This window comes from Hyaena hyaena, unplaced genomic scaffold (genome assembly GCF_003009895.1).
Source record: "Hyaena hyaena isolate Hyena2069 unplaced genomic scaffold, ASM300989v1 scaffold_56, whole genome shotgun sequence".
NCBI lineage: Eukaryota > Metazoa > Chordata > Mammalia > Carnivora > Hyaenidae > Hyaena > Hyaena hyaena.
This window is the reverse complement of record NW_024080688.1, coordinates 213,488-241,299: the sequence shown is the minus strand read 5'-3', so window position 1 is coordinate 241,299 and position 27,812 is coordinate 213,488. Positions and strand designations below refer to the sequence as shown.

The 27,812-nt window shown below is 45.5% G+C and overlaps 1 protein-coding gene across 2 annotated transcripts; it reads left to right on the top strand.

Moving 5' to 3' along the window:
• On the top strand, positions 1-27,690 carry RBSN (rabenosyn, RAB effector). 2 transcript variants are annotated; one of them, XM_039231358.1, is made up of 13 exons: positions 1-105; positions 2,890-3,214; positions 6,929-7,069; positions 9,841-9,941; positions 11,363-11,408; positions 11,540-11,701; positions 13,528-13,769; positions 16,069-16,139; positions 20,584-20,670; positions 21,543-21,645; positions 22,879-22,983; positions 23,663-24,736; positions 25,485-27,690. In XM_039231358.1, the coding sequence occupies exons 2-13, from the start codon at positions 3,067-3,069 to the stop codon at positions 25,623-25,625; spliced, it is 2,421 nt and encodes an 806-aa protein (XP_039087289.1). In that variant the 5' UTR covers positions 1-105; positions 2,890-3,066; the 3' UTR covers positions 25,626-27,690. The 2 variants fall into 2 exon arrangements, with proteins under 2 accessions (XP_039087289.1, XP_039087290.1); XM_039231359.1 differs by lacking the exon at positions 25,485-27,690 and having other exon boundaries at positions 23,663-25,001.
• Positions 27,691-27,812: the final 122 nt, after the last annotated feature.

The following is a 27,812-nucleotide window of genomic DNA, read 5'->3' as shown; positions in this document are numbered from 1 at the left end:
AGGAACCGATGGGGATGGCGGCCGCGGCTGGGTGAGGGACCGCAGAGGCCCAGAACCCCGGCGGGAGGACCCGACGGGCCTGCGTGCCAGTGGGAGCGCGGCCAGGTGCAGAGAGCTGGGCAGGGTCCGAGTGGCGGGAGCTCGGCCCCTCTCAGGAACGGAGACGGGCGGGCGGTGCGGGCGTGGGATGTTTGCGGTTGTGGTGGGTGTGACGTGCGTGGTACGAGATGTGGCTTTCGGGCCGTGAGTTTCGCCCGTGTTGTGCTTGCGACGATTGGGGTCTGTGTGATTGTGTGGTTACGTGGGGGCGTGCACAGCTGTGTTTGGTTATGCGGCTGAGGGTGGGTGAGCGGTGGTCTCCCGAGTGCTTATGTTTGGTTCCCCAGTCGTGTGAGGTTGAGACGTTTGGGTTCGGAGTTTGTGTGGAGTCATTTGTAGCGTTTGGTGTGGCGTCCTTGCCCCGTGTCAAGTTGTCATGTCCGCTCTGTGGTGTTGAGTCTTTCACGTCGTGTGTGGTTATGCGACCTGTGCGTAGTCGTGTTGAATTCTGTGTGGGGTGCTGTGTGCGGTGCAGGCCGTGAGGAGTGCGGCTGTGGGATGTGTAGTCTCTGCGGCATGTAGCCGGGTGGCATTCATGCTGGGCGTATAATTTCAGGATACGTAAGTTAAATTTTTACTTTTTACGTGGTGTTGGTTGAGAGGGGCTTGCATATGTTATGGTTGTGAGGCCTGGCTTCGTGGTTTCTAGTAGATTTATTTGGTGTGTGTTTGGTTATGTGATTTTAGAGTTCGTTCACGCATTCATTCATTCGTAAATGAAGCTTTATTGCATTTCTTCGTGGTAGGTGCCCGGGACTGTGCTAGACCCTAGGTATAAGGTGGTGGGACAAACGCATAGTCTCTGCCCTTACAGAGCTTAGAGTCATAGATACTTGGTTATTTTATGTGCTCGTGATTATAAATTGATACAAGTACTGTGAAGAAGTGCAGGAGCGCGCACTGAGAATGCCTCAAGTAAGAGGCATTTCCTTGGCGGAGTAAGGTTGGGTTGAGATGTGCAGGGGTGTGTGTGTGTGTGTGTGTTTGATTTGTGGTTGTTAGGGTGAGTGCATTGGAAGGAAGGGGGCTTTCAGAGTCCCTGCGTCTGATGAACCACTTGCTAGGGAAGAAACTGCGGTTTCAGTGACTATCTGGAAAAGGACTGAGATCTGGGTGAATATACTCATGAGGTTTCTTAGAGGGGAAAAAAACCAGGCACCCAGTGTCTTGTTTACTTTCTGGGTCAGAGCTACCTTTCGGCTTTGAGGACCAGACATTCCCTCCTCACAGAGCCTCTGAGCAGGCCCGTCCAAAGCTGAGAGACCTGTATTTCCTCTTATTCTCTACTGAGGTTTGTGACCTCAGGGTCTTGGGGAGAAATCTCTCTGCTTTTGTGGAATGGTTTTGTCTGGATTCTTCCAAGGTTGGGAGTTTTTCTGAGGTGACATTGGAAGTGACTTTGCCATGGCCCAGTAAAAGTGAAAATGTAACCTATTAAGCCCTGAATGTCTTAAGCACAACCAAATCCTTTTATTTTTGAAGCAGAGAGAACATTAGGCTTGCTTTTCAGCTGTCATTTATTGGCTTATAAAATCCTCTAAGTTCGTTGTCGAGAAAGTACAAATTATAAAGCACAAAGTAGATTTTTCTTTTTATCACTGGATTTTTAATGGTCTTCCTTAGACTAAGGTTGAGATTTTTGTTTGCTTTTGTTTTTTAGGACAAACACTATGTCTTTTTCTCTTTGTATTTTAAAATTTTTTTCTTTTTTATTAAAAAAATTTTTTTGAACATTTATTCATTTTTGAGAGACAGAGCACAAGTGGGGGGAGGTGTAGAGAGCGAGGGAGACCCAGAAATCCGAAGCGGACTCCAGGCTCTGAGCTGTCAGCACAGAGCCTGCCTGACTCAGGGCTTGAACTCATGAACTGCAAGATCATGACCTGAGCCGAAGTTGGCGGCTTAACCTTAAGACTGAGCCCCTCAGGTGGCCCCCAAATTTTTTTAATGTTTATTTATTTTTGAGAGAGAGAGACAGCATGAGTGGGGGAGGGGCATAGAAAGAGGGAGACACAGAGTCTGAAGCAGGCTCCAGGCTCTGAGCTGTCAGCACAGAGCCTGATGTGGGGCCCAAACATGAACTCGTCGATCATGACCTGAGCCAGTCAGATGCTTAAAGAACTGAGCTACCCAGGCGCCCCTCTCTTTGCATTTTTGACTTAAATGTAAGACCTTAGTATATGTGGGTGAATAAATGACCAAGGTAAAGAGTCAGAAATTTTTGTGTGTGGGGTGCCTGGGTGGGATAGTCAGTTAAGTGTCCAACTCTTGATCTCTGCACAAGTCATGATCTCACCATTCGTGTGTTTCAACCCTGTGTCTGGCTCTGCACTGATGGCCCGGAGCCTGCTTAGGATCCTATCGCTCCTTTCTACCCTTCCCCCACTGGTGCTTTCTGTTTCTCAAAATAAACAAACTTAAAAACAAATTTCTGTGTGTTGGTAAGTACTTCATACATTTCCCCAGTGGCTGATGTGGCATACAAATTATGAAGTTGGACCAATTGAAGTGAATGTTAGAGATCTGCCTTGTTAGTGTGTTTGCTTTTGAAGTTGAATTTTCTTCAGGAATCTGTGTTTCCTACTGCAGTGAGTTGCCATTGTCCAGTGGTATTCTCCAGTCTTTGAAGGTTTTGTATTTTGGTGTAAGGGAAAGCAGTTTGTGTTCTGAAACTTGGACTGAACAAACACTAAGTAATCTTGTTGAGCTGTGAAAAGAACAAAAAAAATTCTCAATTGCTGCTAATTTGCCTGAATTGGCTTCTTTTCTGCCCCTTCTTTCCTGTTTCAGAGCTTCTCCTACTCCAGAGAGGAAACCTCATCATCAAGAGCCATGATACCACTTCCCCATCATCTGTGTGCCGCTGGCTTAAGCTAATGCTGGGAGAGCACTGGTCCCTGGTGGAAGAAATCAAGCTGCCTCTTGGCATGAGGCCCCTGGCTTGCAGGAGTTGAGCAGGACGCTGCTATGGCTTCTCTGGATGACCCTGGGGAAGTCAGAGAGGGCTTCCTTTGCCCTTTGTGCCTGAAGGACCTGCAGTCCTTCTGTCAGCTTCAGTCACATTACGAGGAAGAGCACTCTGGGGAAGACCGTGATGTCAAAGGGCAAATTAAAAGTAAGAGGCATGAATTTCTTGCCTATCCTATTCTGTCAGTGGGAGCTTTAACTCATGGTTTAACTCATGGTTTTCGTTAGCTTCCATGATGCCACCAGAATGTGATAAACAATAATAAATTAATCATAGTCATAGTGAACATATATCTAATGCTTACCATGTGCCAGGCATTGTTCAAAGTCTCCCCATGAAATAACTTAATTTAATCCTCATGATAATTATTGGAATGTGAGACCCGTTCTATTGTTGAGGTTGCTAGTCAGAGAGAAATTAGGTAACTTGCCTTAAGTCACACAGTGAGGCATGGCCTAGTAAATGCAATCACTGAGCTCTGCTGTCTCTTGCTAGACTGTTTGAATTATCTCATTGCCAGTCTGTGAGGACTGTGGAGTGGAATTTCTCTCCCCGGCACTGAAAGTGGAGGCCCATTGTATATCCATTCCCCTTAACATTTTCAAGCCTTCCTGCTGTCCTTCCTTCTTCAACTATACCGTGTCCTCTGCAGCCCAGGAAAAGGAAAATCAGAGTTGAAAAGCAAGGCAGATCGACCCAAAAAGTTTTAACTTGGTTTTTGAGCTTCTCAGGTCTCCTGTTGTAGAGAGTTGCAGAAAGATTTGTTTCAAAGAAATTTTAACTATATACATATTGTTCATTTCTGGAATTCAGATTCTAACTCCTAAATATGATGCGATGACTCTGGAACTCACTTTCCTAGTGATTCAGCTTATCTGCTTCTCCTAGCTGGCAGCATTTCTGAAGGCAGTGAGATTCAAAAGGTCTGGATGTGTATTCACAATTCTGTGTTGGGTAGTAGAGAAGGGGATGATCATATATTTCTAGGTGGACTTTGGCCTCCACCCATGTGAGTCACATGCACCCTGTAATGAAATAGTCCCACTCCATGTCTTCATTTTTCAGTTCAGAAAAATTGTTGAAACATGATCATTTATTACTTCTGTCTAACCACATGACAAAGTCAGATATTTTCAAAATCCTGAGGGCTGTGGTAAATGAGGTGTCTGTCTGTAGAGGCTGGAGCAGAGCCTTAACTGTTAGGCAGCAAAAAACAAAACAAGTTTTGTACTTTGTCGTTTTCACAGTTCCTTCATAAACATTGTTATTTCATTTGATTTTTCCAGCAACTGTGCAAGAAGGTGGCTGGTTTCATTCTACAGAGAAAAAGTGAGGCTCAGAGATGTTTAGCAACTTAACCCAAGGTCGCATAGGAATTTACAGAGGCAGACTTTGACCCCAGATCTTCTGTTACCTCTGAGTCTAGTGCTGCTTTTTCCACGTGGCATCACTGATGGTACCAGACCCTGTGTTCCAGTCACAGCTTGCCCTGCAGCTAGAATGCAAACAAAAGCTGCTCATCTAAGCTTCCTTCGACAGCTGGAGCACCTCTGTGATTTTTAAATGAGCCTCAAGTCTGAGTGTCAGCTGAACTGAGTCATATACCGTGATGTCACTAAGACTTTGATGCTAGTGGGTACAGAGGTTAGACAATGTCTTCAGACGATGTAGTAACCCATTTGTTAGAGGAGAAACGTTTAAGGTTACTTAGGGAATACTAGGAGTGGGAATCCACTTAAGGAATAACAGAGTAGAAATTTTAGGAGTTGTGAAAGAAACTTGAAAGAATTCTCTTGTGTTTTCCTTTGTTTTCCCCCCGTTTCTACCTCTGAAGAGCTAAACTGAGTTAAGCATTCCTTCAGTACTAATGATCATTTCTTTAGTCAGGAAGGATGTCTTTCTTCTGTGGGAGTTTTCTGTGTTTCAGAACCAGGAAAGTAAAGTTTTAAAGACTGACATCAAAGATTTTTGAGAAGTCCTTTGAAAAGCATTTGATCTTTTGGTTCTTAGAAATTTTATGACATTGCTGGTTTTGTCCAGTGAAATGTTAAAGCCAGAAGAGCAAACCTTGATACCAGGTTTTGCAGGTGTTTTAAGAAAGAAAATATAATCTTGTCAGTAGGTGGTCGGTGAGTTTGGGCCCCCAGCCCCAGTTTAGCTTCAGTTTAGCACATGTACAGTAATTATAAGAAAAGGTAGTTGAAAATTAACTGTGGCTTCTGTTTTATGTGTGTCTTTTTTTAATAGTCTTTTTTCCCTTGCTTTGTGTTTTTAAAGACATACGGGATTATTCTTAATTGGTCCGCTTGTGAAGGACTACACCCAGGAAGGTGGCCAGAACGTTCTTCTCTCCTCCTAAAAAGGTTAAATGGCCTGGACTGCCTGTTTTCCTGGACACAGCTTAGTCTGTTTGCAGAAGTGAATTCGTGTTTGCTAACTGCAATTTCCTGTCTGCTAATCCTTTGTTTACCACTTTCTCTCCCCTATTGTTAAGAATATCATCTGGTGGACCTTATTTTTCCAGGCGGAAAAAACCATCTCAGAGTGACTGGTAATCAGGGAATTTGCTTATTAGCTTGACTGTCTAGCAAAGACATATCTATAAACTTAACACATTCTCCCTCTGCCTTCCAGCCCCTCCATATCTGTATTTCCCTAGATTTTTGAAAAGCTTTGGTAGTTTTTAATGTTATTCAGGTAACAAGAGCAGTTCAGAATTATGGGAATTCCATGAAGTATTAATCTATTAAATGTAAAAGAAATTATATTTTGTATTAAACCGGGTATTTTCTACTAGATTTTAGTGGCAGTGAGGGATAGTCACCCAAGACTTATGAACGTTAATGAGAGCAACTTAGAATCAAGAATTCTTCCCTCCACCAGTTGGCTGCTGTTCCCCTTCAACAGCAGGTCGCTTCACCTCAGCACAAGTGGCAGAGCCCCTGTTGTGCAGGAGCGAAGTTTTTGAGTTGTGCTGGCTGGGGCAAACTGGGGCTCTCCTTTCAAACACATGGGGTTTCCACTTCCAGCATTGCTCCTTAGAGGCTCTGTGGGCTCGGGTGCAGCAGGTTTCCCCCCTCTTTGATGTCACGTCATCATTTATGAGTAGGGATACCACCTGCCTCATAATGTTGTGAGCATGAATTGGCCTAATATATTTGAAAGCACTTTGTGTGCCTGGTACATGCGAGGAATCAATCCAGGGAACATTCATTTTCTCTTCTTACCGAGTCTGGTTCCCTTTGAGTTATGTTGTAGGTGTTCTATCTATTTCTTGAAGCTTTTTGTCAGTTCCTCATACCTGCATTCAGTGAGTGAGCTGGGGAAGAAGAACTCTCTGTACAGCTAAGCATTATGGGAACACCAGCCCAGGGGTGTTGGTTCACTTCCATCCTGGAAGTAAACAGGAAGTGCTTACTCATGAGTCCATAGAGTAAATAAATTAATACTGTAAAATTTAATTTAAAAAACTTTATTTTAATTGAAATATAGTTTACAAATAAGTTTTTAAGTACACAGTGCGGTAAGATTCGAAAATGTAACCACCTCCCCAATTAAGATCTAGAAAAAATTTTCCATTGCCTTACTGAATTTGATTTTAATACTTTTATTTAATTGGGCTCTTAAATTTGGCAACAAGTAGTAATTTAACTATATATTGGCTACATAAACCAACTTACTGCTAATACTGACTAGTGAATGGATTGCTCTCTGGGGTTTATTATTGCAATTTATTTGGGATCCAAAAATTTTCAAATTAAGGTAGAGTCATTTCATCACTTCTCATGTTTGGGATTTCCCTTGACTTTGTACTAGAGGTTCTTTGTGGATTTATTTATGGTGTTTGTTTGATTTTTCCAGGTCTTGTCCAGAAGGCTAAGAAAGCCAAGAACAGGCTGTTGAAACGAGAAGGAGATGACCGAGCAGAATCAGGGACACAAGGCTATGAGTCTTTTAGCTATGGAGGGGTTGACCCTTATATGTGGGAACCCCAGGAACTTGGTAAGAAATTCTGTTCCTTCACTCAGCAAATGTTTGAGCATCTTGACGTCCTAGGTGATGTTTTAAGAGTTGGCTGAGGAGGCATCAGTAAACCAGAATGGTCTAAGCTTCTCACGGTCCTTATGTCCCAGGGGGCAAAAATGGACCAGAATGGGCTGAGCGTCTGCTTTGTGTTAGGCACATGCTTTACACGAGGACTCATTTAATCCTCACTGCACTTGATGGGGACCTTCCCAGAACCAAATAGCTCTGCAGCTACAGAAATGAGATAGGCATCCAGGTGTTTGACATCAGCCCTGGCAGAGACTCCATTCACTTGGCTGTCTCCTCTCGTGTAGGACATTACCTGCCTAGCAAGAGGCCCTCACCGATTTGTGCAACTGAATTTTCGAAGCACGTAATTACCGTACCAACTACTGACTTTCAAAATAATAATCTTTTTGGGGTGATGAAAATGTTCTACAGTTTCAGTGATGGTTGTGCAACTCTGAATATACTAAAAACTATGGAATTTGTGTGCTTTAACTAGTGAATTGTATATCCATGAATAATATCTCAACAGAGCTATTACCAAAACTGCCACATGAAGTTGAACTAGCTAATCTTACGTGTCCTTAAACTGTTGCATGATAACAAAATTTAATATAATACTTTTTGTTCATGCAGTGGATAATGATTTACTCATAAGGCTTTATTATACTTTCATATTCATATGAGGTGGAATGGATAGTGATGCTCATTCCCATTTACAGATGAGGAAATAGGCTGTACAAAGGGAATCGATATTTATCCAAGGTCATCTACTGTATTCTTCTTATAGGGCCGCTATGGAATGCGTCTTTTTGGATGAGAAAAATCTTAGAAGTGCACTATCCAATACGATAGACACTAACTACATGTGGCTTTTAAAATTTAAATAAGTTAAAATTAAGTAAAATTTAAGTCATTTCCTTAGGGAACCCTGGGTGGCTCAGTTGGTTAAGCGTCCAGCTCTTGATTTCAGTTCAGGTCATGATCTCACGGTTCGTGGGATTGAGCTATGAGTTGGGCTTTGTGATGACAGTGCAGAGCCTGCTTGGCATTCTCTCTCTCCCTCTCTCTGCCATTCCCTCAATCATTGTCTCTCTTTCTTTCTCTCAAAATAAATAAACTTAAAAAAAATCATTTCCTCAGTCATACATTAGCCACATTTCAAGTGTTCAACCTGCACCTGCGGCTTGTGGCTACCATATTGGAGAGTGGAAACATTTTCATTATGGCAGGAGAAAGTGGCTTTAAAAATAATAGTATATAGGGGCGCCTGGGTGGCTTAGTCGGTTAAGCGTCCGACTTTCGCTTGGGTCATGATCTCGCGGTTCGTGGGTTCGTGCCCCGCGTCGGGCTCTGTGCTGACTGCCAGCTCAGAGCCCGGAGCCTGTTTCAGTCTGTGACTCCCTCTCTCTCTGACCCTCCCCTGCTCACGCTGTCTCTCTCTCTTTCTCCTAGAAATAAAAAAAAATAAAAAAAAAAAATAATAATAGTATATAATGTAACGCTTTTAATTATATTTAAGTAGAAAAATTAAATTAAAAATTTCACATCGTGTTGTACACCTGAAACTAATATAGCATATCTTAATTATGCTTCAATTTTAAAAAATAGTAACTATCATATAATTATGAGTTACATATGCAAGTCAGTTCGAAACATGAAGGAGAATTTGTGAATTCTTAATAGCTTTTTGATAGCCTATTTCATGCTTCCCAGTGTTAAATTTAAATTGTCAGAGGAATTTTCTGATTAATTTGCCTGTTTTCAACAACTGAAGAAGTCAAAATTGTGCAAGGTCGAGAGAATGGCAGATTTTAGAGGTTAATATTTACAGTCACCCCTAAGAATTTGAAACTAAAATTTAATTAGACGTTAGCGAGTATGGTAGGGGAGAGGAGAGCGAAGATGATACAGAGGGTAGCGTGTGAGCAGCTCCAGGTAGGGCACCATGTAGAAATGGACATGGTTGGGAAGAGGAAGTGGACTGCGTGCTGGGGGCAGGGCAGCTGCCAGGGGAAGGGCTGGTGTTTTGGAAGAGGGAATAACTGTTTCAGATATGCTGAGACCACAAGCTGCTTGCTTCTGTTTGTGTGAGAAGGCCCATCCTGGGTCTGTGCTGCTGGACTGAGCAAGGTGTCAGGTTAGCTGGCTCCTCCAGAAGCACTTGTTGGCAGTTACATTTTGGGGAATATTTTGAGAAGGACTGTTTTTATTCTGATGAAGAACCATAGTGTGCCAACAAGTAGAGAAAAGAATGAGAGATGTCTAAGAATTGCCCATAATGTTACTGTCCTTTTGACTGAACAAAAATGGATGTGCCAGACAGTGCTCTAAGGGCTTTATACCTTTTAACTTTCTAATCCTCATAACTCTGTGGAGTGAGTACTCTTGTTATGCCCATCTTATAGATGAGTGCTCCCAAGTTACAGGCATGGTAAGGACCTTGTCTAACGTCACACAGCGTGTGGCAGAATTGACACTTGAACACAGGTTGCTTCCAGTCCAGGCTTTTATCCACTGTCCTCTGAGGTCTCTGGGATTGTACTCTGGCCTCCAAGGTAACCACGGTTAATGAACATTTTAGCAAATTTGTTTCCATTTGCTTGACTTTGAATTTTTAGTAAGACTCTAAACTAGAATTTCTACTTGCATATAAAAATCATTGAGGATAAGCAGCAAGAGAGAGGTGCTCTTTCACAGAACTGACAGGTCATTTATCTCCCCATCTCCTCTCTTTCTAGGTGCTGTGAGAAGCCATCTTTCTGACTTCAAAAAACACCGAGCTGCCAGAATTGACCACTACGTGGTTGAAGTCAATAAATTAATAATCAGGTTAGAGAAGGTAAATTTTATTGTTTTAAACCCTTTTGTTTTCCTGCAAGTGTAAACCTTCTGGGAGAAAATAATTCTATTTCTACAGTGTGTACTATGTATGTCGTATACATCTGATGCTGGCAGAGAAGCGCACCATCTAGAGCCCATCTAGAGAGGCACAGAGGACCTGGTGGACGGTTCTAGCTTGGGCTGGAACCCAAGTGTGAATCCCTGTGTGTTACTGAAGGACAGGGCCCAGGCTGACAGACTTGCATAGCCAGCTCTCCTGTTCCTTTCTGTGAAGCCCACTTGGCTGCTGGAAGAACCTTTTTGCCTTCAAATTATTTCCTCTTTTGGGTGTCCCAAGTACAAACACACAGTGGGGCACCCACACAGTAAGGCATAGTGTGTGACACTTGATAGCAAACAGAGAGGCTGGTGACAAGGTCTGTGAGGACTGTTCAGCCAGGGCCAGCGTTAGTGTGGGAACTTCTTGACTGGGCCATCTTTTTTTTGTTTTTGTTTTTTTTATTTCTGAGAGAGACAGAGACAGAGACAGCGTGAGCAGGGGAGAGTCAGAGAGAACACAGAATCTGAAACAGGCTTCAGGCTCTGAGCTGGCTGTCAGCACAGAGCCCAACGTGGGGCTTGAACCCACGAACTATGAGATCATGACCTGAGCCGAAGTCAGACACTTAACCGACTGAGCCACCTGGGCGCCCCTTGATTGGGCTATCTTGTCCTGTAGTACCAGAGTGCATCTTTAATACCGCAATCATTCTTTTTTTTTTTTTTTTTTTTTTTTGGCTTATTTATTTATTTTGAGACTGAGAGAATGCATGAGCAGGGGAGGGGTGGAGAGAGAGAGAATCCCAAGCAGGCCCCACACTGTCAGCATAGAGACCCAGTGTGGGGCTCGGACTTATGAACTGCAAGATCATGACCTGAGCCAAGATCAAGTCAGACACTTAACCAACTGAGCCACCCAGACACCCTAGTACCACACTCATTCTGTTCTACTTTGACCTGTATATAACCTGGATTGTGTGGTGGGCATGGTAGCAGCTGCGGGTATGACTCTTGATGTGTCCTCTGTAGGGCAGGAATACGTGGCCAGTTTCACTGTCCAGGAGGACTGTGGAGAATCAGGAGCTCTCCATTGCTCTCAGTAGCCACACCCGGCACGTCCTTGCCTACACCCTGCTTATTGCTTAAATGGGGAACTGACAGTAAAGAGATTGGAATCAGGTCATGGGAAGGGAGCTGCCTTCTAGATGCAAAGCTAATATTCTGTCTCATGAAAAATTGCTTTTGTGACTTTTTGGGGTTGGTGATGACAGGTGAGACTTGAGAAATGAAGGTGTGCAAATTCCTGCTTGATGCCTTTTGCCTGTGGAGAGTGTACACATCACCCGTTTAACTCCATTTGTGCTGTTTTGTCTTTGTCAGCTCACTGCATTCGACCGGACGAATACCGAGTCTGCTAAGATACGAGGTAACTCCAGAATTTTGCTCATATTCATTCTGTTTCTCTTTCTCTCTTTCTCTCTAATCAAACATCTTTTTTTTTTTTTTTTAATGGCTTGCTTTTCTGTTAGTTTGATTTTTGCTTTGTTCTTCCTAAAGCTATAGAAAAGTCGGTGGTGCCTTGGGTCAACGACCAGGATGTTCCTTTCTGTCCAGACTGTGGGAATAAATTCAGCATCCGTAACCGCCGCCACCACTGCCGGCTCTGCGGGTCTATTATGTGCAAGAAGTGTATGGAGCTCATCAGCCTCCCTTTTGCAAGTAGGTAACATGAGGGGGTGCCCTGGATGCTCATCTCCTCTTGTGACTGGCTTGTTTGCTGATCACCACTGAGTGTTTTTTTTGAACAATTTTGTCTGAGTTAATGACCCATGGGATCTTCATCCATTCACTTATTGATTCCATGAAGCCTGCTACAGGCTAGGCACTGTGCTAGGACCCAGGGATACAGTGGTGGATAACAAGATCTGGCAACCTTTTTCTGTAAAAAAAATCAGATAGTAAATGTTTTAAGCTTTGTGGGCTGCAAACAGTCTCTGTGACATGTCTTTTTCTTTTCTTAAACAACCGTTTAAAAACCATACTTAGCTCAAGGGCCACACAAAAGCAGGCTGGACTTGGTTTGCAGGTCATGTTTGCCTACCTCTGGTCTCTAAGACATCATCCATTCTCCCAAAGTGTCTAGCATCTAGCAGAGGATACAGACTTAAAAACAAATAATTGCTTTATAAAGAGATAAGTACTCTGGGAGATATTGCGTCAGACACTCGGGAGACCTGACCCAGTTGTTGTCAGTTCTGCTTGGAAGTGGAGATTATAGGAGAATGTCTTAAAAAATGAGCACCAGGCTGTCCCTCCCTTTGAGAGTAAAGTCACAAACAGTTCATTGTCATATAGAACAGACTGTAACATCATAATATGAGAGGCACTGAGTGCTGGGGGGATCAAGAGCATGGATGCTCAGGTTTGGGAGGTGGTGTTCGAGAAGAGCCTTATGATCAGGATTGCAAAGAGCTAGGGCTGGAGGGATCCCAGGTAGTGAAGAGCAGGAGCAAAGCTGTGGAAAGGCCCTGGGGAAGGTTAGCAGGTGAGTAGGAATCGTTGGGGGAGTGTAGAAGACACATCTGAGAGTTACGGGGATGGTGGCTACAAGGCTGAGTGGAACTGCAGAATCAGGACTCTGAGTCTCAGCTAGTTAAAAGTTGCTAAAGATGATCCCCTGGGCTTTGGGCCAATTCTGGGACATTGAGAGTGGTTTTGCAACCCTGGAGAGTTCTGCTAACTCTGCATGTGCTGTTGGCTGCAGAGCATCTGGGCAACATGGGGCAGAAGCAGATGTTTCCTGTGTCCAATTCTCCCTGCCAGCAGGCACACATCACCCCTATACCTTCCCTTTCTCCCTGAGGCTTTGTGTCTCACCTGAGGCTTGATAAGCTATGTTTTTGGGACACTATTCACCTTTCTTGTCTTCAGCAAACTGTTCAGCATTTACTGGGCAACTGCTGTGGGGTAGCCCTGTTGTATATATGGGGTACAAGTATGAATAAGGCAGTTCCTGCCCTCTGAGAGTCACAGATTCATAGAGCAGCCTTGGGTATATGTAGCACAGTCATACTGGGGGAAAAGTGGAAAGTGCTCTAAGAGGGTGATATGGTAGGAACTGATAGGAAGGGCAGGTTGTTTTTTGCCTCAAGGAATACAGTTGGGCTTCCTGAAGGATGTGCCATTTGAGCTGAGCTTTGGAAGGAGTAGGAGTCAGATGTTTGGGAGTGGGGAAGTCTGTCAGGACAGTCTAGGGAGAATGTGGATTGTGTTGGAGGCAGAGCAGATGGAGGAGGGCAGTTAGGGTCAGGTTAGGAATGGGCCTCAGAGCCTCAAAGAGACCTTCCTAGGCTGTGTGGCTCTTTCCTGGCTGGCAGCGAGAGTCCTTCCCACCGCAGAGCCTGACCCCAGGAAGGCAGGGGTGTGGTGCTTCTTGCCCATAGACAGAGCCTCTCTCAGCACCTGTGGCCTCCCCTCTGTTGTGAGCAGTGGGGTGACTGGAGGCTGCGAGCTCACTGCTGCCTGTCCTGTGTTGTGCTTTACAGACAAGCTCACCAGTGCCAGCAAGGACTCCTTGAGCACCCACACCAGCCCCAGCCAGTCACCCAACAGTGTCCATGGCTCCCGCCGGGGCAGTATCAGCAGCATGAGCAGTGTAAGCTCTGTCCTGGATGAAAAGGATGACGACCGGATCCGCTGCTGTACACACTGCAAGGACACGCTGCTCAAGAGAGAGCAGCAGATTGACGAGAAGGAGCACACCCCCGACGTTGTAAAGCTCTATGAGGTGACTCACTGTGTGTGGTCCTGGGTCTGATGCAAGATGCAGATTTGGCTGTTAATTATGTACACGCCTGCACATTTTGGAGAATGCTTTGGGAAGTTGTTCCTTTTTTTTTTTTTTTTTAATTTTTAAAAAATGTCTTTATTTTATTTTGAGAGACAAAAGGGGGTAGGGCAGGGAGAGAGGGAGACACTGAGTCCGAAGCAGGCTCCAGGCGCTGAGCTGTCAGCACAGAGCTCGACGTGGGGCTCAAACCCACAGACTGTGAGATCATGACCTGAGCTAAAGTCAGATACTTAACTGACGGAGCCACCCAAGTGCCCCAGGAAGTTGTTCCTTTAAATCATTTTTCGTCTCTGCTAAAGGGCTACAGTGTGTTATCTTAGCTAGGGCCCTGGGTGATTCAGTCATGGGGGAGTGTTGTAGCAACCTTGTTCCCTCTCCCCTCCTTGCCTGCTTGAAAACAGGAGGTTGGAGACTTTGGTGCCCCAGGGGCAAGAGGAAAAAGGATGGTTGCCATGGGGTGTGGACAGGATTTGAGGGTGAGGGCAGAAGCTGGGGCAGGTGGTGAACAGTGGGCCAGAGGAGTCCTGGGAAACTCACTTGGGAGCTTCAGGCTATACGAGTTTGAGTGACTGTCCATGAGCATAGAGCTTCCCCTTTAAAAAAATTTTTTTATGTTTATTTTTGAGAGAGTGTGTGAGTTGGGGGTGAGGGGGACAGAGAGAGGGAGACACAGAATCCAAAGCAGGCTCCAGGCTCTGAGGTCTCAGCACAGAGCCCCGCACAGGGCTTGAATTCACAAACCGTGAGACAGAGCTTCCTCTTGTAAGCCCATTTAGTTGCCTCAGCTGTCATTACCACCAGCAGTCCCACAGCACCATTGGTAGATGCTCACTCTGAGAGGAATGTGGTGTAATGAAAAATGGGATTTAGTGTCAGTGTAGGGGCGAGACTGCCTCAGCCTCTCAGTGGCCAAGGGGGTCCTGCAGGCCGAGGAGAAATTGCCAAGTGAAGGTTTTGCAGGGAGGCGATAGGAGATGGGGAAAAGATCATTCTGGGCAGCGGAAGTCTGCAAAACGCCAAGGAGAGGAAGAGTGTATAGGTCTTCTTCGACTTACGGTGGGGCTACATTCTGATAAACCCATCTGAAGTTGAAAATACCCTACATTCTGATAAACCCATCTGAAGTTGAAAATACCCTAAGTCAAAAATGCATTTAATGTATCTCACCTACTAAACATCATAGTTTGCCCTGGCCTACCTTAACCATGCTAGGAACACTTACATTAGCCTACAGTTGGGTAGAATCCTCTAACACAAACCTATCTGATAACGAAGTGTTGAGTGGGTCATGTAACTTATTGAATACCGTACTGAAAGAGAAAAACAGAATGCTTGTGAGGGTACTAGGTGTTGACCCTTGTGATTGCACAGCTGACCAGGTGCCATCCACCTCCCAGCATCCCAAGAGAGCATCTGACTGCATGTCGCTAGCCTCGGAAAAGATCTAAAACAAAGTCCCATACGGTTTCTACTGAATGCCTATCAACGCCTCACACCATTGTGGAGTTGAAAAATCATGAAGTTGGGGACCATCTCTATATTGTCTGAGGATCACTGAATGGTCACTGTTACCAGTTATGCAGGTCATAATGGCTATGTTTCTAGAGTCCCCATGGAAATACTTAGATTTCTACTAGACATGGTGTTAATGAAATCTTGTGCTGAGCTGCAGATGTAGCCACGATCCCTCCTATGTATGGAATTCATGACCTGATAACTCATTTTTGGTAAATCGCCACTGTGCTTTGTCCTTCCTTCATCTTTGAAGTGAGCCCTGGCAATGCCTTTTGCTGGTATCTTTCATCACCTGGCAGAGAAAGAATGTAGCAACCAGTTCCTTTCTCTGCCCTTGGTAAACTCATTGGCTTGTGTCCTGGAAGGCCTTGCTCCTTGCAAAAACATCCGGTCAGAATGCTGTCACTTTCCTTCCTGCAAGATTTACTGCTTCTAAAGGAGGTCTGTATATCAGGAAATTGATAACAACAGTAAAAACAAACAAAAAGCACTCTCTGCATATTTCATATTAGAAAATTGTACATTTTTTTAATTAAAAAAAATTTTTTAAGTAGATTCCTTATCCAATATGGAGCTTGAACTCACAACCCTGAGATTAATCTTACTGACTGAGTCCGCCAGGTGCCCCAAAAACTTTAGATTTTAAATATATCTCTGTTGATAACGGCATAACTTTTCTGTACCTTGAGAGCACCACTTACCTCTTCTTTTTTCTTCTTAGAAATTACGACTATGCATGGAGAAAGTTGACCAAAAAGCTCCCGAATACGTCAGGATGGCAGCATCATTAAAGTAAGCTGTTCCCTGTTTTTCTAATTCGGTGATGACTGTTTTCTGGCTCTTTAGGGCAGCTCCTCAGTAGCTGAAAATGAAAATCATAACTCTGGCTATGCTTTTCTTCTGTGAGCAACCGCGGGGAATCTTTGTCATATCTGTGTAGTCCCGTGTAGCCATGTTCAAGTGACCCCAGTCATTCTGCTTGAGCAGGTTCCTGGGCCCCACTGCCAAGTGCAGCCTCTGGAGGGGAGCAAGGACAGGGTTCCTCATGTGCCCGCCTGGCCAGATGCTACTTCAGGGTGGCGTCAAGATGTCAGGACTTAAAGCAAGCATTTCCTTTAGAGCAGGGATTCGCACATTGTAGCTAATGGGTCCAGTCTAGCCTGTCATCTCTTTCTTTCTTTTTAATTAAGATACAATTCACACACCAAAACATTCACCCTTTTTTTTTTTTTTTTTTTTTATTTATTTTTAGGAGAGAGAGAGAGAGAGCGTGAGCAGGGGAGGGTCAGAGAGAGAGGGAGACACAGACTGAAACAGGCTCCAGGCTCTGAGCTGGCAGTCAGCACAGAGCCCGACGTGGGGCTCGAACCCACGAACCGCGAGATCATGACCTAAGCGAAAGTCAGACGCTTAACCGACTAAGCCACCCAGGCGCCCCAAACATTCGCCCTTTTAATGGGTACAGTTCAGTGGTTCTTTAGTATATTCACCAAGTTGTATAGCCATCATCACTGTCTTAATTCTAAACCATGTTCATCATTCCAAGAAACCCCATACCCATTAAGTGGTCACTGCTCATTTCTCCTCTCCGTAGCACTCACTGGTCTGCTTTCTGTCTATGGATTTGCCTATTTTGGACATTTCTTATAAATGGAATCATAAATATATATGATCTTTGATGTCTGGCTGCTTTCATGAGTGTAATGTTTTCAAGGTTCACTCCTGTGGTAGCAAGTGTTAGTGCCCATCCCTTTTGTGTGAATGCATTTTATGGATAGACTGCATTTTGTTTATCCATTAGTCCATTGATGAACATTTGGGTTTTCCCACTTCTGGCTGTGATGAATAATGCTTCAGTGAATATTTATGCATAAGTCTTCTTGTGGACATACAATTTTATTTCTTCTGAGTATATACCTAGATGTGGAGTTGCTGGATCAATAAGGGTTTCAATTTCTCCATATCCTTGCCGACACTTGTTATTGCCACTTGTTTTTATAAATAACATTTTATTGCCACATAGCCATGCCCATTTATTGGATTATAACCACACACTACAGCAGAGTTGAATAGTTGTGACAAAGACTATATGGCAAAGCTAAAAATGTTTATTCTATGGCCCTTTACAGAAAAAATACACTGACATTTCTTAGGAGCATTGCCTCTTCTGTAGGTTAGTGATACTTGAGCTAGAGTTTGAAGTGCTACCATTAGAATCGGATTCCCGCAGTCTTTTCCCAACCTGCAGGAAAGAAGATGATGGTATCCATTGCTTTTGATTTGAGGATTATCTGCCTTTGTTTTTATTTGCCTATTTACTGTGGCAATGCATTCTAGTGTCCCCACAAGTAAAGTTTGGCTTTTCCTTCATGATGTCAGTGACTACATCCTAAGTCTGTTGTGTGGGTCTCACATGAAAAGAAAATGAACTTTTTCATTTACAGGGTCCCTAAGGAGTTGCTTGACTTATGAGTCTGTAAATGTCTGACTTATAGAATACGAATGGCCAAACCCAGTTGGTTTGTGGCAAAAACACCCTTTCCCTTGTATGTCTCCTCTGCTGCCTCTGCTCTTGCTCTGGGACTCTTCTTCCAGCCCTGTTCCCTCCCCCAGTGTTTGCCAGCCCACAGGAAAGGGGGAGAGAGGTGGGGAGAGAGCAGAAAAGAAGTAGGGAAACCGTTGCAGACCACCCCCGTGTCCTCCTGTCCTAGCACCTGGACGTATGTGGCCGCTGGCAGCAGACAGTGTACGGGGAGGAACCCGTTTCTCCAGCCCTCTCAGCCACCACTACACCTTCTCTTCTATTTTTACCTTCCGTACCCCTTTCTTCCTCTTTTCATTCCAAGAACAAAGAACGACAGGAAAGGACACAGTTTCTTTTCTCCCTGCAGTTCACTGAGCAAGTTCGATCAGTGGAGTGTATACCCTCCCTGTGAGTAGGTTGGGAGAAGCAGCTCAAGTCATCCTGATATATAGCTCCCCTAAATGGAGACTCATTGGCTTGGAGCACCTGCCTTATGTTTTCTTCCTCCCTGGAACTTACTCGAGTGAACACCCTTCCTCCCAGCTGTGCCCATTGGTTTGAAGTCATGACAGGATTATCTTCTTCCTGGATGCCAGCAAGGAGAGCTGTGTTCTTGGCCTTCTGAGCTGGCACTCCACTTTCCCTCAGGATGTTGTTACACATGGGGCTTTTCTCCCCGAGTCTGTTATTTTTCTTGCTTTGTGCCTCAGACACAGTTGTGGGTTAAGGGGCCTCCCCATCCAGCTGGGGAACTACCATTGCACAACACGTTTCCAGATGTCTAACTCCTACTCCTTCTCCAAAGACTGGTTCTAAAGGGCTTTAAGCGCTCTTTACTCCCTCATTCGTTCGATGGATATTTATGGAACACTAGCTATGTGCCAAGTACTATTGTGCTAGGACTGTAGCAGTGAGCAGCAAAGACTGTGTCCGCTGTCATAGAGCTTCATTATCATGGGAGCACAGGCCACAACCAAGTGAACAGTCATGAACAAGATAACTCCAGGTGTGATAGGTGCTCTGTGGGAAGTATGTTTGTTGACGTGCTTTCAGATTTGGGCCAACTTGTTATTTTCCACATGACTTGGAGATACCAAGGTGAAGTGCATGCATTCTCAATTCTGGTGTGATGTTCTTTTTGCAAACTGTGCAATTTGAGATGATGAAAGCACCTTATTGGATCCTGCGGTTACAGCGCACACCAAGATTTTTCCAACTAGAACTGTCTCCTAGATGGTAAATGAGGTCAGCGCCGCAGTCATTTCTCCTTATTTCCCTTAAATTGCTGCTGCCTCAGAAAGGGGGTTGAGTGGCCATGCTGAGGCTGCCTTAATAGCTGTGAGATCTTCCCAAGTGTTTCTCTTTTCAGTGAACATTGATGATGCTTGGCCATGTGCTAGTTCCTGAGGATATAAAAATGAAAAGCCATCATCATTGCACTTGGATTTTGGGACTGATGGGGGTGACAAACTTGTAAATGAACAATTCTAAGATCACATAATAACTGCTATTACTCCTTGGAGTTGTAGAATTAAGCCACTTCTGGCCTTCTCTGAAGCCCCCTGCTCCATCCTGGGTACTCCTCCCTTCCTAATTTGGAGTCAAAGTGCTTTTCTCATGTAGGGAGCAATTGTTCATGAGACCCAAGGGCGTGGAGCAATTGATCTGATGCCGTGCTTCTTGTCGCTAGGTGTTAGGGATTCCTGTTCTCCCTGCGTAGTCTGAGTGAGAAAAGCCAGCCCCTTTCTCCTCTGATGTGGTGTAGCCAACTTACTTACTAACCCACTTCATGTGTCTAACTAGGTAGAATGAAATTGTTTAGGGAAAGTAGGCTGAAGGAGATTCATTTGCATTTATTTTGGTGACAGATGTTAAGAGCTATTCTTTAGAGGCCTAGGCACAAATCTGTTCCTGTGGTGTCTGCAAACTAAAAGAACTAAAAGCAGCTTCTGGGTGATTAGCACTTATATTTAGAAGAGGAATGAGCCCTTGTGTAGCAACATGGATGGAATTTGAGGATGTTATGCTGAGCGAAATAAGTCAGGCAGAGAAGGACAGCTACCATATGTTTGCACATATAGGAGGATTAGGAAGAACTTAATGGAGGCCTGTGGGGGAGAAAAAGGGGGGGGGAAATAGTAAGGGAGAGGGAGGGAGGCAAACCATGAGAGACTCCTGAATGCTGAGAACAAACTGAGGACTGATTGGGGTGGGGAGGAGGGGGAGGGGGGAGGTGGACATGGAGGAAGGCACTTGTGGGGATGAGCACTGGGTGTTATATGGAAACCAAATTGACAATAAACTATTTAAAAAAAAAAAAAGAGGCTGGGACACCCAGGTGGCTCAGTCAGTTAAGCAGCCGACTTCGGCTCAGGTTACGATCTCACGGTTCGTGGGTTTGAGCCCCACGTCGGGCTCTGTGCTGACAGCCAGCTCAGATTCTGGAGCCTGTTTCCGATTCTGTGTCTCCCTCTCTCTCTGACCGTCCCCTGCGCGCTCGCGCGCTCTCTCTCTCTCAGCAATAAATAAAACATTAAAAAAAAAAGAAGGAATGAGCCCTGCATTATACACAGGAGTCTGAAATAATACCACTTGGAGAGAATTAGCTGTGTCTACCTTTGTAAGGTCCTAAGCCTTTAGAGCCCTTTTACACAATGCTCTCCAGTCAGCATGATGAAACTTGGATTGAACCTTTCTATGATTTCTCCTTAGTGCTGGGGAGACCACCTACAGTCTGGAACATGCCGGTGACCTTCGAATAGAAGTGCAGAAAGTGTATGAGCTCATAGATGCTTTAAGGTAACGTCTATTAGGTGATGTCTGACTTGCTTCCTTGAGTGGAGGAGGTACAGTTTCAATGAGAGGGGTGGATGTCTGGCAGGCCTGAGCTTACCTGGAGTCCGGGGGAGTATGTGTGGGGAGTAGGCTGAGGGTAGGTGCCAGCCATGGCTTTCAACACATCCCAGCAACTTGGTTAAGACTTCTAATGTTCAGTATTATTAAAGAAATAGAAACTGATTCCTGACACCATCGGTGTGCCAACCTTTGGTTGTATCCACATCTCATTTATTCGACCAAAATTACCTGGTGTGGAAAGCAGTAATACCCTCATTTTGTAGGTGAGAAAATGCATCACAACTGGCAAAGTGGTGGTGCCAGGATAGAAGGCCAGATTCTTTTTGCGGGTCAACAGCTGCTTTTTAGCCATGGACTAGATGTTGGAGTTAAATCAGCCCTTTGAGGTGTGGAAAGTATAGTGATTCAGAGGGAGAATGTGGGTGAGGCAGCCTTGTCCATCCGTCCATGCAGGACTGACTAGGTAATTTGCGGGACCTAGTGCAAAATGACAATGCAAGTCCCTGGTCAGTATTATTAAGAAGTTTAGAACCGTGACAGCAGAATATTAAACCAGGCCCAGGCTCCTGAAGTTGGCCCTACAGGTGTGGCCAGTCCCTTGTTGGGAGAGTGTTGGTCATTCATCCTGTGCTGTGTCGGGGCCTTGGGTACAACCACAGCGTAAGAAATGGGCTTTGCCTTGAAGGAGCATTTGTGGTCTTTAACCTGCTTCCTCCACGGATGGTCCTGACATGAAAGCCTGGCCACTCCGGGATTGCTCCCTTGTTCCTGGGGCCAGCAGTGCCTGTTACATTGATGCGTTTTTTCCAATTCAGTAAGAAGATCTTAACCTTAGGCTTGAACCAGGACCCTCCGCCACATCCAAACACTTTGCGGCTGCAGAGGATGATCAGATACTCAGCGACGCTTTTCGTGCAGGTAAAGCCATCCTGTGGTGGCAGAAACTTCTCACCTGCCTCCCCTGCTTTCTACCTCTCAGAAGGCAGACCACACCAGTGGCTTGTTTTCTATTTGTACTCTTACTATTCTCTATAAGTGCAGTTGTGCCACACTTAGAGAAAAATCTGGACTACAAAAACAGAAACTTCTTAATTCTGTGTCCCCAGTACCATCACACATCATATTTTTCCCTTTTTTAAAAAATTTGTATTTGTTATATAAACTAGTTATGATTAATACATAGTTGCAAATTTATTTTTTTTAACACTGAATATTGTATCATAAGCAGTTTTTACATAGTCTTTGTTTAAACAGCTGTCATCTGAATGGCTAGAGAATAGGGCTTTGCATGCACCGTCCTTTAATTACTCTCCTTTCACTGGGGATCTGATAGATTCCCCTGTTTTGCTGGTTTGAATACTGCCTGATGGACATACTTATACATGCTGTTTCTTCCACGGGATGAGCTCTTAAGGGACTCTTCCTGGGCCTGGTTGGGAGGGGACAGCTGATTGTCCACAGACTGACTAACCCTGGGGGGTTAGAGAGGAGTTGTTCCTGTCTCAGCACACCTCTTGGGAGAGCCACAGCGGACCACCTTTGAGGCTGCATGACAGAGGGATCTGGTGCAGCCCTATTGGCTTGGTTTTCCAGCACCGCATTGCAGAGAAGGCCTTTTTTTTTTTTTTTAACGTCTATTTATTTTTGAAAGACAGAGTGTGAGTTGGGGAGGGGCAGAGAGAGGGAGACACAGAATCCAAAGCAGGCTCCAGACCCTGAATTGTCAGAGCAGAGCCTGACATGGGGCTCAAACTCGCAAACCACAAGATCTTGACCTGAGCTGAAGTTGGACGTTTAACTGACTGAGCCACCCAGGTATCCTGGCTCCTTGTCCTTTTGATTAGTGTTGTATTCAGCAGTCATGTGATAAGTGCCTACTGTGTACCAGGCAGTGTTCTAGGTGCGGGGTATCCTGCCATGAGCAAAAAGACACTCCTGTTCTCATAAAATTTACTTTCTAGATGGCGATCAGCCAGAAGTAACTCAAATAGATAGCTTAGAAGATGGTGAAAAGTGCTGTGGAGAAACGTAGAGCAGGGAAGGGGTAGCGGGGGTGTGTGGAGCTCAGATGGAGGCTTACACATAGACTTCATTAGGCTCATGTTCTTCCTAAAAGGATTAAAACCCAAAATTGTCTGTGGCTCCCTACAGGAAAAGTTGCTTGGTTTGATGTCATTGCCAACCAGAGAACAGTTTGAGGAACTGAAAAAGAAAAGGAAGCAGGAAATGGAGAGGAAGAGGATCCTGGAGAGACAGGCAAGTGACATGCAGGGCTGCTGGCAGCCTCTCGGGCACAGAGGCTGCCCCGGGCCTCCTGGGGGTGCTCCGTGAGGTCGTGGTCAACCAGAACGTCTCGTGCTCTCCCATTTTCATCTCTCTTCTGTTCCGTTCCAGCCTCTCCTCTGTAGACACCAGAATAGTTGTTTTTCTCCCCAGGTTAGTCGTATATTTCTTGCAGAGAGTCTGCTGATTTTCTCCCATCCAGAATACCTTGGAGGCTGCCGGTTCTCCCTGTAGCACAGGTTTCAGAGGACCCAGGCCTCAGGGAGCTCTTTGTAGAATGCTTTGAAAGACGCAACATTAAACAAAATGATGTGTGCATTTAATATCGTGTGATTGTAGTGTAGACGAGTCATACTAGACCTCAACAGTTTTAAGACCAGCATGCATCCAGTAAATAATCTAAGCTTGAGAAAATCTTCTCCCTTAGCTTACTGTTATTCATGAATTTATTTTTGAAAGCCAGGCCACGTCTCCTCCTCTCCCCTGAAACACATAAAGCATGATCTAACTTAGAAGTTGGACACCTGGTTCCTGAAGTGGGCAGTTGGAGTCTCACCATACAGGGACAGCGGTACCGTAGGGATGGCTGATGGTGTTGGTGCTGTCGGCCTGGTGACTGTGTTTCTTCTCCTCGGTTTTGGTGTCTCCCCAGGCTGCCCTGGAGTCCCAGCGCAGCCTTAAGGAACGGCGGAATGACCTGGCATCTCGTGCGGCCAATGGAGAGGTGGTGTCCCTTCGAGGGGGGCCTGCCCCCCTGAGAAAGGCTGAGGGCTGGCTCCCGCTGTCCGGAGGTCCAGGGCAGAGTGAAGACTCGGACCCGCTCCTCCAGCAGATCCACAACATCACTTCATTCATCAGGCAGGCCAGGGCCGCCGGGCGGGCGGACGAGGTGCGCACGCTGCAGGAGAACCTGCGGCAGCTGCAGGATGAGTATGACCAGCAGCAGACAGAGAAGGCCATCGAGCTGTCCCGGAGGCAGGCCGAGGAGGAGGACCTGCAGCGCGAACAGCTGCAGATGCTGCGGGAGCGGGAGTGGGAGCGGGAGAGGGAGCAGTTCCAGGCCGCATCCCTGCACACGCGGACTCGGTCCCTGGACTTCCGAGAAATCAGACCTTTTCAGCTGGAGCCTGGCAGGGAGCCTCGCACCCACCTCGCTTATGCTTTGGATCTAGGCTCCTCCCCGACTCAGAGCAGTGCAGCTCCGGAGACTCTGTCGCCCATCTCAGCTCCTGAGCCGGTCAGAGTGTGGTCAGGGCCCCCAGCCCTTGGCCAGGAACCCCTCCCCCAGAGCACCGTGCCACAGCAAAGCGAGCTGGCTTCTCTGAACCCCTTTGAGGAGGAAGACCCCTCCAGCCCTGCAGCAGATGGCACTACCAGCCCTCCGGCTGCAGAGCCTGCCTCTGGTCCTTCAGCCTGTGTCCTCAAAGAATACAATCCTTTTGAGGAAGAAGAGGAGGAGGCCATAGCAGGAAATCCCTTCACTACCCCAGACAGTCCAGCGCCCAACCCCTTCGACGAGGAAGACGAGCATCCCTACCCGAGGCCCTCAAGCCCTCTGGTTCCTGGCAACCCGTTTGAGGAAGCCACATGTACCAACCCCTTTGAGATGGACAGTGACAGTGGGCCAGAGGGCGAGGAGCCCATAGAGGAGGAGCTCCTTCTCCAGCAGATTGATAATATCAAGGCGTACATTTTTGATGCCAAGCAGTGTGGCCGCCTGGATGAGGTGGAGTTGCTGACGGAGAACCTGAGGGAGCTGAAACGCACCCTGGCCAAACAGAAGGGGGTCACTGACTGACCCCACTGACTGTGGGCCCAGGGTCTGGCAGGAGCCTGTGGAGCAGGGCAGGCTGGTGGGCGCGGCGGGCAAGGGGGAAGGGTGACAGCTACGGTGCGCACAGGGCAGGGTTAGGGCAGGGAGTCTGCTCTTGCCTGCTGCGCACTTGGAGGGTTTTCCACTACAGCTGAATAATAAAGTGGGAACCAGAACAGGAAGAGTCAGCATTCATTTGCTGTATTTCCTGGGTTGGTTTTCTGTTATTTGTGTTTTTGAATTGGGTTTTCCCTTTAGAAGGGATTTTAAATTTTCATTACCAAGGATAACTAAGTGACATTCTACTGGGCAGTCCTCGTGGGTCCATTCGCTCCTGCCTAGTCTTTGGTCCTTATGCAGTATTATAGGGAAGCCTAAAATAGGGCACTTTGTTCAGCCAAGACAGCCAAGATGGATTCCTTTAAACCTTTTCTTGGGTTGGACAGAAGTCTGTTCCTATTAGGCTTCTTTCACCTGGGGCTTCCTCTGTCCCGCTGGGCACATTCCCACCTGCGCAGTGGAAGGGTAGAGGTGCCTCATGAAGGTTTAGAAGGTTTAGACCCAGGAGAGCCCAGCACTTCTTTTTAAGAGCGGGTGGCAGGGGGTGATGTTTCACCAGGGCGTTTCCCATTCAATTTAAGTCCTTGTTTGTCTCTTTCAGGAAGTTAAAGTTCCAGTCCCAGGTATAACTGGGTCTGACCACGGGATGTTTAGAAGATGGGAGCCGGTAACTTTTTGGTTGATGGAGGCAGTAGTCTTTGGGAGAAGAGTCTGTACCCAAGTGTTACTCTGTTGGCACTGAATGATTGATGGTATAATTGTCCCTGGAGAAACCTCCCTGTAGAGCTCTGGTGACATTATTCTGGCCTGGCCTTTTTCAGAGGGCCCAGTCTGTAGTTTAGGATTGTAACCAGGAAGCTTTTATGGAACATTGCCAGGACAGTGGAAGCTTCCTTGAGTCAGAAGATAAAATAATTTTTAGGGCAAGCTGATCAGCCTTCTACTTTTTGGGTCATCCTGTCCTGATCTGGGTACCAGGGATTAGTATTAAGTAGAAATGTTTGAAGAGGCACAAGCCAGAATCATTCTGGTGGCACCACAATACTTGAATTCTTCATCAAGTAAGGGCAAAAAGGGAAATTGTGAATTTAGCTCTGGTGCTTTGGTTTACAGGAATGTAATCCTTACCTGACGTCTGACATCATGATACCCAAGTGTGCTCAGCTCTAGGTAGAGTTCCTGCAATTAGGCTTGTTGATTAATGAACAATAACTGACCACTAGTCACTTTATATCCCTTAACTAACTCTGGGTCATACTCTCACTGGTTCCTGGTGTGAGAGTTGAGATTCATTTTGTTAACCCTCCAGGAAGACCCCTGTTGGCCTTGAGAATGTTTGAAAAACATTGTGGTGTAAAGATGATCTGTATTTGTGTTGACACTAGTCACATTTCTTTAGCATCTGTTGGATTTTTGGGCTGAATGAAAAGACCCTGTATAGGGGCGTGGGAATGGGAAGTGGGTGGAGGTGTGTGGAGGATGCTTTGCTTTGGGGTTCTGTTTGCAAACAAAGGAATATGAGTGGATTGCTAATGTCGGCCAGTTACCAGCCTTGCTGATTGTTGTGGGGGTTGGGAAGTTGGCCACCAAGCATCTAAAATGTTGCCTGGTACAGACAGCTTTCTTCCACATCATGCCCTTCCTGCTCTTATTATGGAGGGTTTCACAGATGGTTGGCATGCTCCCTGTTACTCAGTCTGTCATTGCTCTCTGATTGAAGAGGAGGACACTCTCTGCACCAAAAAAGCATGTAGTTCCAGAAGCTAAATGCTGCTTTCCATCATAATTACTTTTCTTATGAAAATATCTCTCTTAATTAGCTGGTGATTTCAAATCAGACTAGTTTACTGAACATACCCTTTTCCTGAAGTCAACCCAGGTAGCAATCTCTAACTAAAAGCATTAAGAACAACACATATAAGAAGTTAAACTTAAAAACAAAACAAACAAAACACTGAATATACTAAACCAAACTAAAACCTTTTGATGTGATTGAATTCTTCCATGGATGCATTCTTCCATTTAACTCTTCCATGGCTATAGTCTATATAATCATAGACCTGACAGGAATTAGAATATTCTATCCCTAACATTTCCCAGAATTCACACAGGCATAAAGTTGGATTTATAGAGATGAGTTATCAGGGTAAAGATGGGCCTATGGATTGCAACCACAGCTTCAGGTTCTTACCTCATGTGAATATTTTATTCTTCCCACAGTCCTTCCAGGCAAAACACTCCATCTCATGAGAAGATAAGCAAGTTTTTTTTTAAATTATTCTTTTTAGTAATCTCTACACCCATCTCTACACCCATCGGGCTTGAACTCACAACCCTGAGATCAAGAGTCCCAAGCTCCTCCGACTGGACCAGCCAGGTGCCCCAAAAGTGAGCAAGTTCTTGATGCGGTATTGGCAGATCTCCTTAGACAAAGATCACGTGTGGAAGAGACTTTGGAGATTCAGGCATCAAATGAAGTTGGCCTTTGTTTTTTACACCTTGTTTGTATTTTTCCATGTCTAATACACTAAGGACACTTACTATTGTACTTGCAGCTCAATGTGACTTTGCTGTTCGGATACTCAAGTGTACTTCTGCGTCATCACAAGCCAGGTGATAGGTTGGACACTGGCATGATTAGATGATGGTACTCAAAGAGAGAAGCTGGTCTCTTGACCAGGTCACAGAATGTGGTAGCAGATTGTCCTGGTTATTTGGCAGTGACAGCTTGAGGTCATTGGTTTGCATGCACTACTCTAGGGGCTTGTATTGGAACCTTTTTTAAAAAAATAAAATAACAGATGTTAGTGGTTGGGTGTATGTCCACATGTGTTGCAAGTAAGAATTACTAGATAACACCTCTGCCCTCACCCCTTCCTAGGTGACCATTTGAGTATCAAATGATACTGGATAGAAGGTTGCTGGGCTC

Coding starts and splice junctions, on each gene's coding strand:
- RBSN (XM_039231358.1), top strand. CDS start 3,067: ATGGCTTCTCTGGATGACCCTGGGGAAGTCAGAGAGGGCTTCCTTTGC. Junction 3,215..6,928: donor TGTCAAAGGGCAAATTAAAA/GTAAGAGGCATG, acceptor TGATTTTTCCAG/GTCTTGTCCAGAAGGCTAAG. Junction 7,070..9,840: donor GTGGGAACCCCAGGAACTTG/GTAAGAAATTCT, acceptor CTCTCTTTCTAG/GTGCTGTGAGAAGCCATCTT.